Here is a 12,097-nt window from a genome sequence, read left to right on the forward strand (position 1 = left end):
GGCCTTTATATAGTAATTGACATCTAATTGTCTCAATTTTGTTGCATTAACTTTTGCAGACAGAGTGCAACAGAATAGTAAAAGCACATAATGTGTCTTAGCAGTGGGTGGCTTTCCTGGTACTTTTCCATTTGGAAGGCTCTTGACACCTCAGTGGAATACCAAAACATCTCTACAGAAAAGGTTTTGGTTTTAGTTTTTCCATTTTAGAAACATACTCTGTAGTCTCCAGTTTTAAAATTCTGTTTTGGGACTAAAACTGTATTTTTGACTGTGTAAGACTATGCGTTCTGGAAAAAAAAGTTAGTGATCTTCTCACACTCTGCATTAGCCAAAAATTCTTATTCCTGGAGCTCTGATGATTTTTGTACTCTTAGATTTATGTTTGCAGCTTCTGCTACCTAGTTATTTGAAATCTTTCTTTTTATTTTCCATTTGTGATGAAACTTTATTGTGGCATTTTTATTGCAGTTTCTCCGAATGAAGAATCATTTGAAGATTTGACAGAAGAAAGTATAACACTTGCTTGGAACAACATTGCCAAACTAAAATTAGATGAGCAGTATAAAATTCACAAACAGTAGGTACTATTCTTTTCTTTTCACAGTCAAAATTGTTCCATTTAACTGGGGCGGGGGGCGTATCTGTGTGTCAATCAGAATGATGGGTTAGGGTTTAAGGTAAATACTTTTCTTTGTGAGACTGCTCGTTGATTTGATTACACAAGTTTGAGTATATGACGGGTTATCAATCCAGAAAAGGTATTTGTCAGCTTGAATTTTTTTCCTTATACAGATCGAGAGTTAAGTTCGTTATCATGTTAGTACCTGAAGCAGATATTGATTACCTTTCTCTAAAATTGTGATAGCAGCAGCCAGATAAAGGCTTCCATTTATTTATTTTATATATAACCCCAGAAGGACCTAACTTCTTCATCCCATTTGCTTTGAAAGGTTAACCGATTAAGTTCAATAACTGTATACCTCAAGCTACTGCTGTATGAGCAGTTTGCCAAGTCTCCAGCTATAGGTTTCCAGTTAATCCAGGTACCAAACTACTGTTCTGATGGATTCCTAGGGAGCCATGAGTCAGCAGGGGCACTTCAGGTGAACTTTGAAAACACCTAACAACGAACAACAGCAGCTGTATTTTAAAGAACAGATTTTCCTTTGGCCCCGCCCCTTGTCCTAGTAGCTGGACTAGAAGGAGGATTTCTTACTGCCTTGAGTGCAACTACTTTCTTGGTGACTGAAACCCAATCTAGAAAAGAAACACCTTGTTTTCTGGACAAGAGAATAATATTTGTAGTGAGAAATGGCCTCTGTTACCTGGTTGTTAGGTTAGGGAAGTCCTGATTCTGAAAACAGACTTGAATGTTAGCTTCTGTTTGGTATTTTTTTTCCTGAAGATTGCTGAGAAAAAAAACCAGAAGCAGATCTGTATAACAGAATTCTGGTTGTGCAGAATGTTCTCTGCTTCCTAACAACTAACTCCCTGACATAAACTGTATGTCTAAATTTCTAGATTATAGTGACTTTGCCAACGTCAAATTTGAGGAGAAAAGACATGCAAGTTCTGATTCCTGCCAGTTGAGGTATTCAGTATCTGCTTGTAGGCAGGTTCCTGACTCTTTGTAGCTAATCCCAAATTAGAAGAACTGAATGTGAAACTATCCTCTCACATGGGTGTGTCCTTTCTGATGAGGATAAAGTTCTTGCAGAACAATGTGGGGAGCCTCTACTAGTGTTTCAGATATTATATCAAGGTATATTTTTGTCTCTAGGCATATAACACCACTGTAGTGCTTTTAATCTCCTTGAATGTCTTAGCTCTTGCAGAGATCAAATAACAAATTTCAACTATAGTCAATTTACAGTATGGTGGTTAAGCTTCAAAACCTATGAAATCACCTATAAGCTTACTTGTATTAAACAGGGCAATTACTGGAATAGCAGTCACTTGCAATGGGTCTTCTGTTTTCACTACATCCCAGGGTAAGTATTATTGCAGAGGTATTTACTAGAACCTGCAGTGTAAATGCAGGTTAATGTTTAATGAACAAAATAGCATGAAACTCTGAAATGTAGTCACAGTTGAACTCCATGGATATCTTCACTGAGAGGAAAATTAAGACAACATTAAGTGGGATATTTGTGGAATCAGAGTTCTGGCTTTTTTACAGTCATGAAAGGAGTGGCCCTAATGTTCTGCGAAATGCAAGATTCTTGTTTTCACTTCATGCTCAATTCCTTCCAAATTCGTATGTAAAAGCTACTTCTGTTTGGCTTTTGAAATGTCACCTTTGCAAATCACCTGCTATAAAAATGAAGTTAAATATATATTTCCTCTAATTACGTAGTTTAAGTATATTAATTCCTTAAATTTTAGATCGCTTTGACTCAAGGATTTCAATGTTGTCTATATCTAGGCTTGGTAAGGTGGTAATTTCTCCCTTTAGGTATCAGAGTTCTCTTAGAGTTCAGGAGTCCATCTGTAACTTGTGCAAAACAGGCTAGTTCCAGGCTCAAGTCACAAGCCCTGTAAAGAGTTTCTCAGAGACTGTGAGAAACATATACCGGCGTTTTCATAGTAAGATATTTGAATATTCTAACAGGAGCAAAATTACTAGTTTCTATAATACAGAGTAAACAGTCCTTTTATCTGCTGTCTGTTTTGTCCATTATCCCCAGATTCAACTTTGAAGATGTTTTCCAAAGAATCAAAAACAATCCAGAGGAGTGTGTCCTTTTCAAACATGGTAAGTTGCTGTCAAAATAAAAACGAGATGATTGGGAATCTGCTGAAAGCTACTCATAGAAATGGCTGTTAGCATACATCAATGCCTCTTTTCTTCCCCAGCCTACTCAATTGTATTGTGTGTGAATAATTTAGCAGAGTGAATTGAGGCTGTCAGGCCCTGGGGGAGACTGAGTGCATTCTGCAAATGCAGGGAAGGGTGGCACTTCACTTCTGTGCTAGGTCTGTTCTGAGTTGCCCTGCTGTCCAGGGAAGGGCTTGTGGTAGACAAAGATAGCCTGGCATGAGCAGTGGAGTCTTCCTGAACAAGCCTGAACTGCCACTGGGACCAGAATCACAAAGCTTAAATTCCTCCTATGTGCTCACATTGCCTTACTGCTCCCGAGTGTTTGAAGGCGGTGAGTCATCTGGCAGAGGAAAACCAAGCACAGGGAGTGGAATCTATGCCGAGTGAATTTGAGCTATCTTTCCTCAATAGCCAGTGATCTCGGCAACCTCTGAACAACATTTTCCCCCTGCTTCTAAACCAGAACTTAAAAAGGGATTCTATATTTGATTTTCTGAGCCTGAGCACTGTGGCTAGACCTGGGTCATAGAGATTCACTCCCAACTGTCATGTTCGGAGCCCTTTATTGAGGCAAGACACTAGGATATATCAGCCTTCTCTGTACCCTTGTCTCTAGAGGGATCAAAAAAGGCAAATGAGTTGCCCAGACAGAAGCCATAGCATGCTCTAACAGGTCCCCAGGTGAGTTGTATGATCAAGACCCTACGGCCTGTCATGGCACATGCTAGCTTGTGAACCTAGATATAGCAATTCCTAATGCTTTAGCCAAGGCAAACGGGAATGTGACTTCTTGGCACTGTAAAACAGGAGCTCTTTGCTGGATCCTAAACCAAAAGTCAGTCAGCTTTTTGTGAGGAGGCCTTGTATACTTTCTTTTTAATTCTTCCCCTCTCTATAGTTTTAGCACTGACCCGTTGCAGCAATGCTGGAAGCAGTAGTATTTTTATGGTCCAGCAGCTTCCTGTTTTTTAGAACAGATCTAAAACGTGACCAGTAATCATACTAGTAGAAGCACTGGGCTGACTTTTTCTTTTCCTTGCTGCTTCCAGTGACAGTACTGTAACTGAGCAGCTGTCTGTAAAGCATGTTTCTTGTTGAGAATAGTAGGAATTAGTTGTGTTTGTTAGGAAAGAGCTGAGCCGATAAGGAGCTGTCATGGAGAACAAATGTCTATGGAAACCTTCATTTTCAGTTTCTGTTAGCTGTGGGCATTTAGAACTGACAGTAGCTCACAAGATGAAGAGCTGACCCAGTTTCTTCTGAGTGAGGAATTACATACCATGTCCTTGAAATAGCAGCATTTTGGAAAAGGACATCCATCCGTTCTGCATGTATTTCTGAACTTCAGTGCTACCTTTATATTTACCAGGGATTAAGTATTCTTGCTGTTCTCTGTCCAACCTATAAGGTTTTTCATGATTAGTCTTCATATAACACCTGTATGCTGTGTGTATAGAAGACTAAAATGCTTCTTGTTCTCCAAAAGTGTGTTAACGTACTTCTGTTTGATGTGGGGTGAGAAATTGAACACTACTATTTTTTATTTTTTTTTTCTTACAGGCTTTGTCATCTTGTCTAATCTTACCAGGGGATACCACTGTCATTAGTTCTTCATGGGACAATAATATGTGTGTATTTAGTTCCTATTGATTTTATTGGATTACATTGAGTGTCTTGGTCGTTATGTTTATGGTTTTAGATAATGATACAGAAAATCATTGTTGAAATGCAGTGTCTATATTTCTGCTTTTTTTGTTCAGTAGATTTCTGTTAGAAACTCTAGAAGAAAATTACTTTATTTAGGAAAAAACCTTCAAGTTTTCCAATGATGTAATGCTTTTATAACTTTCCTGTTAGATACTTTTATTCAATTGCATTTGGAAGACAGCAATACATCTTAATAGGACATGATGATGCAGTCAGTAAGATCTGTTGGCGTGATGGGCGTTTATATTCTGCATCTTGGGATTCCAATGTGAAGGTTTGTATATGGGTTTTTTGTATTTCAATAACTATTTATAGCTAGTGCTTTGTAATGTTCAGCCAGCAAAGTGCTTTGGAGTGGATGTACCTGTTGTGCTAGAATAATAATTTAGCTAGTATCACAGTGAGTTTATTTCTAGGATATCTTCTTCATTGAGCTTTATCTCAACTCTGTTTCAAAGCTAAAGTGTTACCTTAATGAAATTTCATTCATTCTAACTGATTCTAAATCGGGGGGTTTTGGAGGCAAACTGTATTTGTTGGAGGAACTGGAATGTTTTGTGACATCGGCTGGTGATTCTGTTTGCTGAGAGGAATAGGCTTCTTAAATGTTTAATAGTTTTGTAGCTTATGTTCTTCAGCTAAGTGGACCACGAACTTGCTAATCTAAAGAGCATGCGTACAGTTAGGTGGAAAGATAATTTGGAACTTAGAGACAGGAAATAATTTCCCAAAGCTTTCTGTGTATGGCTTTTTGGTAAGTATATGTTCAGTGCAGTGACATACCTGTACTTAGGTAGGCTTCTGTAAGTTATCTGGAATCAACATAGTCATGTTTAATATGTGGCCCTGCTTTAGGGTAAAGGAGTTCTGGTGTCATTTGTTGTTGCTGTATTCTGCCACGTAGGCAAGGCCCACAGTAAACATGAGCAGCCCTTCTTGTAACGTGAGAATTCAGGACTGAAGAAACTCATCCGGAGTTACGCTAATGCTTCCTTGAGCAAACTTAAATATCTGTGTTGCAGGTGTGGCACTGTGTTCCTGGAGAGACCTTGAGCAGTAAAAAACACCACTTTGAACTGCTTGCAGAGTTAGAACATGACGTTAGTGTAAGTATGTGGATAGACATATAGTGCCTCAGAACATGAAAATTAATTGCTCATTAGAATAAAGTCAAGATCTCGTGGTAAAGCACAAGGATTGGGTTAGGGGGCTGAATGGGTGTGTTGGTTTGGGAAGAGTGTGTGTGTGTAAGGGCTTTTTGGTTTGGTTTAGGTTTTTTTTGTCTGATGTGTCCTACACCAGTGTCCCCTGCTTCCCTGGCTGAAAGGCCCTCTCCTGGGGACTGAAGCAACAGTATAAACGGAGGTTTCCTGATTTGTCTTGCTCAGCTTCTATGCACAAAATTCCAGGGGGGACAGGAAGGACTGTGGTTTTTTGTTTGTTGCTTTGTTTTTGAAAACAGACTAATATCTTTCAAGTATTTCCATTGTTACAGCTTCTTAATTTATCTTTCCCAAAGGGAAGCAAATGAAAAATAATCCCTCTGAGTTATTTACCATGCTATAAAATATATGTAGTAAACTTCACTGTAAATAAATAAACACATTGTGTGCAGTGAATCATAAATGTGTAACTGCACACTTTTATTTATAGCCTTTAATGTCACTCTAGTTGGATATTTGGAATTACTGTGTGTTAAACCTTCTTAATAGTTAGTTTTTTAACAGGTTGCAACATAAGCAAATACTGAAACAGTTCTGATAACATGTAAGAGCTGTACCCAAGAGAAGGAAACAACTGACAGCTAGGAAGTCTTGAAAAGTAAAGAAGAATTTTACCCTTAACGGTAAAGTTTCGCATTTAGATCAAGCGTAAGGGTATTAAACGTAGTCTGAAATGTCAGTTTACATTTTTGATTCTGCAAAGAAAAAGCGTTTTAAAATATCATCAGAGGGACCTTTCTTTTACTTTTTACAGGCAGGATCTTTTAATAATTATACCTAATTAAGGATGTCGTAGAATTAAATGTAAAAGCTTTTTGTAAATAAAATACCATCTTACGGCTAACAGGCTTGCTTTGTGTATGTTTAAAATCCGTCTCAAGATGGCTCACATGAAAGAATAGGAAAATCATGGGATGTTTAACTTCCTAGGTAAATACAATCGACCTTAATGCTGCAAATACTATACTGGCATCAGGAACCAAAGAGGGTACCATGAGCGTTTGGGATGTTACTACAGCAACAGTGTTGCATCAGTTGCCATGTCATTCTGGGACTGTGTTTGATGCTGCTTTTAGTCCTGGTACGTTGGACTTCAGGTTTTAATATGCACCACTGGGAGCTTCAAAGGGAATCTTATTCCTGATATAATGTAATATACCTTTCTTAGGGGAATCACTACTTTAAGTGGGATGGTGAGATGTTTTGGATTGTCAGGCATCTCCATTATAAAGAATTTATTAAATGTACAGAAGGCCATACTAGACTGTAGACCAGTAGTCTAGACTCTAAACCAATTTTGTTTATCATTGCTGGCTTACAGACTTAGTTTACAGTAAAGTATCTATAAATAAGTAGGTCAGGCGACGTCACATCCAACACACTGTATCGCAGACTGCTTTGGTAACTAGAACTGAAATGTCTAAACATGCTTTTCTGTTGTTGTTTCTTGTGTTTGCTTTTTTCTTTTGTACAGACAGCAGACATCTGCTCAGCGCAGGACAGGACTGTTGTTTTAAAGTAATAGACGTACAGACTGGAATGCTCATATCTTCCGTGACGGCTGATGAGCCACAGAGGTAATTCTGAGAACATAGATTACGAAGCTGCGTGGCCAACCTAGTTATCTGTGGAGATGTTTGATGGTTGGTGATAGCAGAATGGAAAGGGCAGTAATCCTGGCAACTTTGTTCTATTTAATTACTTTTTCAAGTGCAAAGGCTGACATTCAAGTGTGTTGTGTGCATTATGATCAAGCTTTCCAAACTGGGACAAACCCAAACAACTCTCTAAGTAAATAACTCATGTTTTTTTCAACAAAACCTTTAACGTCCATAAAAGGTGATGGGAGCTCTAGCTAACCAGCTCTTCCAGCAGAGCCGAGCTACTGAAATTTCTAACAAGGTTCTCTTACATGAATCATCTGTCAATAATCTTGATTTTTTTTTAATTTTTGTTTTGACACTGCTTCCCTTTTGTTTTGATAATCTAAAAGATTGGCTATTATAATAAAGACGGATCACTTTTTCACAAACCAAAATGCATACAGTTCTTTATGGGTTATCAGGTAAACAGTTGGAATGTTTACTCAGTTACTGGAGTAAAAATGTCGCAGCCATACATGGAGTACACGTGTGTGTGTGTGTGTGTACATAAATATATATGCATGTGTGTATGTGGTTTTTTTCTTCAGTTATTTCTGTCAAAGCCCTCTTTGCACTTCAAGTGATTTTCAGGAACATGAAGTGACAGAAGTGAAAGTGATAGTTCATGAGAGCACTTGGGCAGCATACACATGGGCAGCTGTCTGGGTCCTCATGTGTTACGGGAATATGCTTCATCCTTCTGCCAGGGGAAGGTCTGGCTGGGTTTTGGGCAGAGAAGCAAGTTTGGGTCATGACTCTTTAAAACAATTTGGGAATAACCTTTCCAGAAAGACCGTGTTAAAGGGTAAAGTTTTTCCTTCAGTTTTGTACCTCCATGTTCAATTTTTTGGCTTAATTGGTTCGGACACGTTGGCTCTCATTACACACAAGATGGAAGTGAATTGATTTCAGACACATTTGCAGGTGCTTCAAGTGGGATGGAAATACCATCTTATCGGGAAGTCAGTCTGGTGAATTACTGATTTGGGACCTTCTCGGAGGAAAAGTTATCGAAAGAATCAAAGGACATACAGGTATGCCCGAACTATTCTGTTTCTCAAATGGAATGGAAGATTCCTATTTTCCAGCTCTGTTAGTATCGAAAAGTTTGAAAGTCATCTGCTCAGTCAGCGGCCTGTTCCTCATGCTAAGTGTTATCTGGAACACCAGAGCTAAAAGTAGATCCACATGAGCCTCCTAGGAAATTTAATAACAACAGAGGAATATTGATGTTTACAACACTGACCAAAGGTAAATGACTTGGGATTTTTTGAATTCACGTAACATCACAAAAGTCAACATCTTCCTACCTCATAGCCCAAATAAAGTGTAGCATAGACTTCATTGTATACTCTGTCAAAGTCTGTCCAGACTAGGACTCTTAACAACAAATTAAGTGAAGTTCACTAGAGAAATAGTTTTGGGTGGGGTTTTATAGGCTTCTTAAATATATCTGTATAGTCTTCAGTACATTAAAACTGAGGTTTTTTCCTTCCCACATTTTGGTTGCTATTCAGTTTGGTTTTTAAGGCTGCCTTCAGGCACAGTTATTTCAAATCTACCTACTATGAGCTTGTACTCTGGAACTTGACCTGCAGAGAGATCATTCTGTGGCTAGAGGAATCGTACGTTAGAAGTGGGCTTCCAGGCATATGCTAGATGTGAATACACTTTTAATGTAAGTCCAAGTGGCAGAGTGAAAAATTTCTTCCTAGAGAAACCTCCTCCCCTTTAGCCAGCGTGCCATCTGCATTCTACGCTGCAACTGACATTGTCCCTCTAGTTCCCAAAGTCAGCTGAGGCAATGTAGCGTGAGATCATTACTGTGATTAAGAGTGGCTGCCTAGAAGCCTACTAAAATTCTTATGTTGTGTCAGTGTAATTCAAACTCATGATCAGATGATCCTGAACTCTCTCCAAAAGATCTGTTCTGTCACCTCGAGCACCACCTGTACTTGGCATTTGCATTTACTTGTTTGTTTGGGTTTCTTTTTCCCCAGGTGCTGTAACATCCATGTGGATGAATGAACAGTGCAGCAGTGTTATTACAGGAGGGGAAGACAAACAAATCATGTTCTGGAAACTGCAATACTAAGTGCCTTTCCCTCCAGACATTTAAATGAACTTTTATTTTAAACCAAACTTTTTTAAAGGAACTTAACTGTGTGCAATGATGGCGGCTGAAGTTCGACCAGATAGGAAGCTTTGTTCAGCTACAACTTTCTACATTACGGTGACTTCACTGAGAGCTCTTAACTTCCATAGAGCATGCACTTGTTTTTCATGGACTATCGTACTGAAAATGGTTGTCTAAAATGATACCTGAGGTGAAATTAAAGACCTATTTTTCTGTAATTAAAGAGCTCTTAACTTGCAATCATTCAGTTCTGTAGACTGTATCATAGCTTGCTATTTGAACTAGTTTCAAAGAAGCATTTGCATTCTTAAGAAGTCTTTCTTTAAGGATGCTTGTAGCTTAGTGCCGTGTCTCATGACATAATTAATGTATGTACTTCTTGTAGTCAACCTTTCTTCCTAGTGAAGATGCATATGATGGTAAATACTACTCTGAGCACTGAGGCAGCTGAGCAATGGTCAATCTAGTCCACCATCTAGGCTCCAAATGTGGCTATTTGCAAAGGCATAGAAGAATAAGAACATTCTGTATTGCTTTTTCCTAGTGAAAACAGCACTAACGCATTAGCCTGAAAGGAAGCTAAGGACAAAATTGGTCCCCCAGAAGAGAACAGTTACACATACATGTAACACATTGATATACGTCTTCCCCAGTAACGTGCCTGAAGTTAGTCGTATACTCTTACTACTGCCTTTCCTCACTTCTATCACTATCCTTCTCTTAATCTTCATGGTTTGTTTGGTGTTCTCAACCTCTTTCAACTCAAATCCTCTTTGAGATGGAATGTACTGCAATACAGCATTGAAACAGAGCCGTAGCGCCCGGGTTTATCCAATCCCTTGTCTTAACCTAGTGCGAAAGCAGTGTTGCACTAGGCTTGCTTTTGCTGTAGGACTTCATTGCCTGCAAGAAGCTGTTCTGAAGTTAAAGACTTGAATAGTCTTTAAATAGCTTATTTCAGCAACAAGCATCTGCAGCTGTGATGTTGCCCCACTGTGACCCTAAATCAACATTTTCTTGCTCTGATGGTGTCCTCTACTGCTGGCATTAAGATGCCCTGTCAATGGGTCCAGGACAAGCATTCTGCTAAATTATGTCCAGTCAGTCCTTTGGCTGTAGAGATCCTGCCTTGGGTTTGACACCTAGCACCTATTTCAGGGCATAGCTGTTTGTTTTACAATGCCAAAGAATCGTTTTATGGTTAGTGGCTGGTTGGGTTTTTTTTGGTGTTGTTTTTTTTTTCCCCTTTTTATTATGCTGGCGCTTGAACTGATTTTTCAGTAAGGTAATGGTGTGATGTAAAAGCAAACGGGTATTTCAGCTGCATTACTCACTTGGCTTAGCAAATAACTGAATTTTTGTGTTACCATTAAGCATGTGGCAAAAGATTAAGCCATATCATGCATGTCTGTTACCAGTCTTAATTTTGCAGCACAAAGTTTGGTGCCTGCCCTGTTTCCTCATCTTTCATTTTATTTATTTCCCAAATCTACCTGGCTGTAGGAAAAAAAAAAGGCATTGGCTTCTCTGTCTTAAGTGATTTCTGGATTGTGTTCAAAGCTTTTTGTGTGTTGCTTTAAGTGTGCCTATCAGTGCTTGTTTACCTCCACCCTATTGTATTTTGTCCCTGGCTCACAAGGCTTAGGTTTTCAGCATTATAGTACCAGCCTGAGTTTAAAAGTTGCAGTGTAACTTTTAGCCCATCCTAATTTTGTACTCTGTTCCTGCTCATTTTGCAGCTCAAGTGATATCCCCATATCCCTGAAAAATCACACAGGGCTACCTGAGCAATAGTAAACTACAAACTGTCACACCTGTTTTCTTGATGCTGTCTTACACAAATTCAGGGCACAGCTGTGCTCCTTTGTCACCAGGGGGGCCCTACTGATCTAAACCAGAGGAAAATGACCCTGAAGTTTGTGACCCCTGAATCTTGACTTAAGGGTATTTTCTCTCTGAGGTAGCTTAACTTCCTTCTGGTTAAATATGGCTGCATGGCTCTTACGTGCATCTGAGGTTTGATTTCTGGTGTAAAACATGCTCACACAACAGAGGCACCAGCCAGCTCCTCCATTGCCTAAAGCAGCCCTAGCATTTTAAGAAGCAGGGGGCAGTAAAGCAAGTCAACCCTGTTACTCAGTTATATCATCAGTAGGTCAGGTTTGGGTTTTTTTTTAAATCAGATGTATGCAAGGAATTAAGCTACAAGAAAGTATTGGTCTATATTTAACTCAGAGGTTATCTTTGTACATACACTTAATCATAGCTTATATATTCTTCAATGCAAGCTAGTTTCCACATGAAAACAGGAACTCTGATGAGCTCGTTCACTTCTGGTTGCTATATGCTACAGCTGGAATGAAACTACTTACATACTTGTACTGAAGTTCTACCCCTCTTATTTCCAATGGATCTCTACTGCTCACCAGTAGAAACTGGTTAGGTACTGCACTAACAGTACTGCACTAACACACTGGTTTGGGTTTGAGGGATTTCATAGCTAAGCAAACTAGCTTGCCAAGACACTTAGAGATGACTGCCACAGGTCACACATCCTGTGCCC

At 39.1% G+C, this 12,097-nt stretch overlaps 1 protein-coding gene across 6 annotated transcripts in view; it reads left to right on the forward strand.

The window, feature by feature from the left end:
* The window catches only part of NSMAF (neutral sphingomyelinase activation associated factor), a 39,827-nt gene extending 30,070 nt beyond the window's left edge, over positions 1-9,757 (forward strand). For 3 of the 6 annotated variants that reach the window (XM_064442663.1, XM_064442664.1, XM_064442665.1), the window contains 10 exons: positions 472-580; positions 1,936-1,994; positions 2,691-2,758; positions 4,385-4,452; positions 4,682-4,805; positions 5,554-5,637; positions 6,685-6,835; positions 7,229-7,331; positions 8,322-8,431; positions 9,398-9,757. In XM_064442663.1, the coding sequence (XP_064298733.1) occupies positions 472-580; positions 1,936-1,994; positions 2,691-2,758; positions 4,385-4,452; positions 4,682-4,805; positions 5,554-5,637; positions 6,685-6,835; positions 7,229-7,331; positions 8,322-8,431; positions 9,398-9,492 (971 nt within the window). In that variant the 3' untranslated portion in view covers positions 9,493-9,757. The other 3 variants (XM_064442666.1, XM_064442668.1, XM_064442669.1) reach the window with 3 other exon arrangements.
* Positions 9,758-12,097: the final 2,340 nt, after the last annotated feature.

Source organism: Phalacrocorax carbo, chromosome 2, assembly GCF_963921805.1.
Source record: "Phalacrocorax carbo chromosome 2, bPhaCar2.1, whole genome shotgun sequence".
NCBI classification, from domain to species: domain Eukaryota; kingdom Metazoa; phylum Chordata; class Aves; order Suliformes; family Phalacrocoracidae; genus Phalacrocorax; species Phalacrocorax carbo.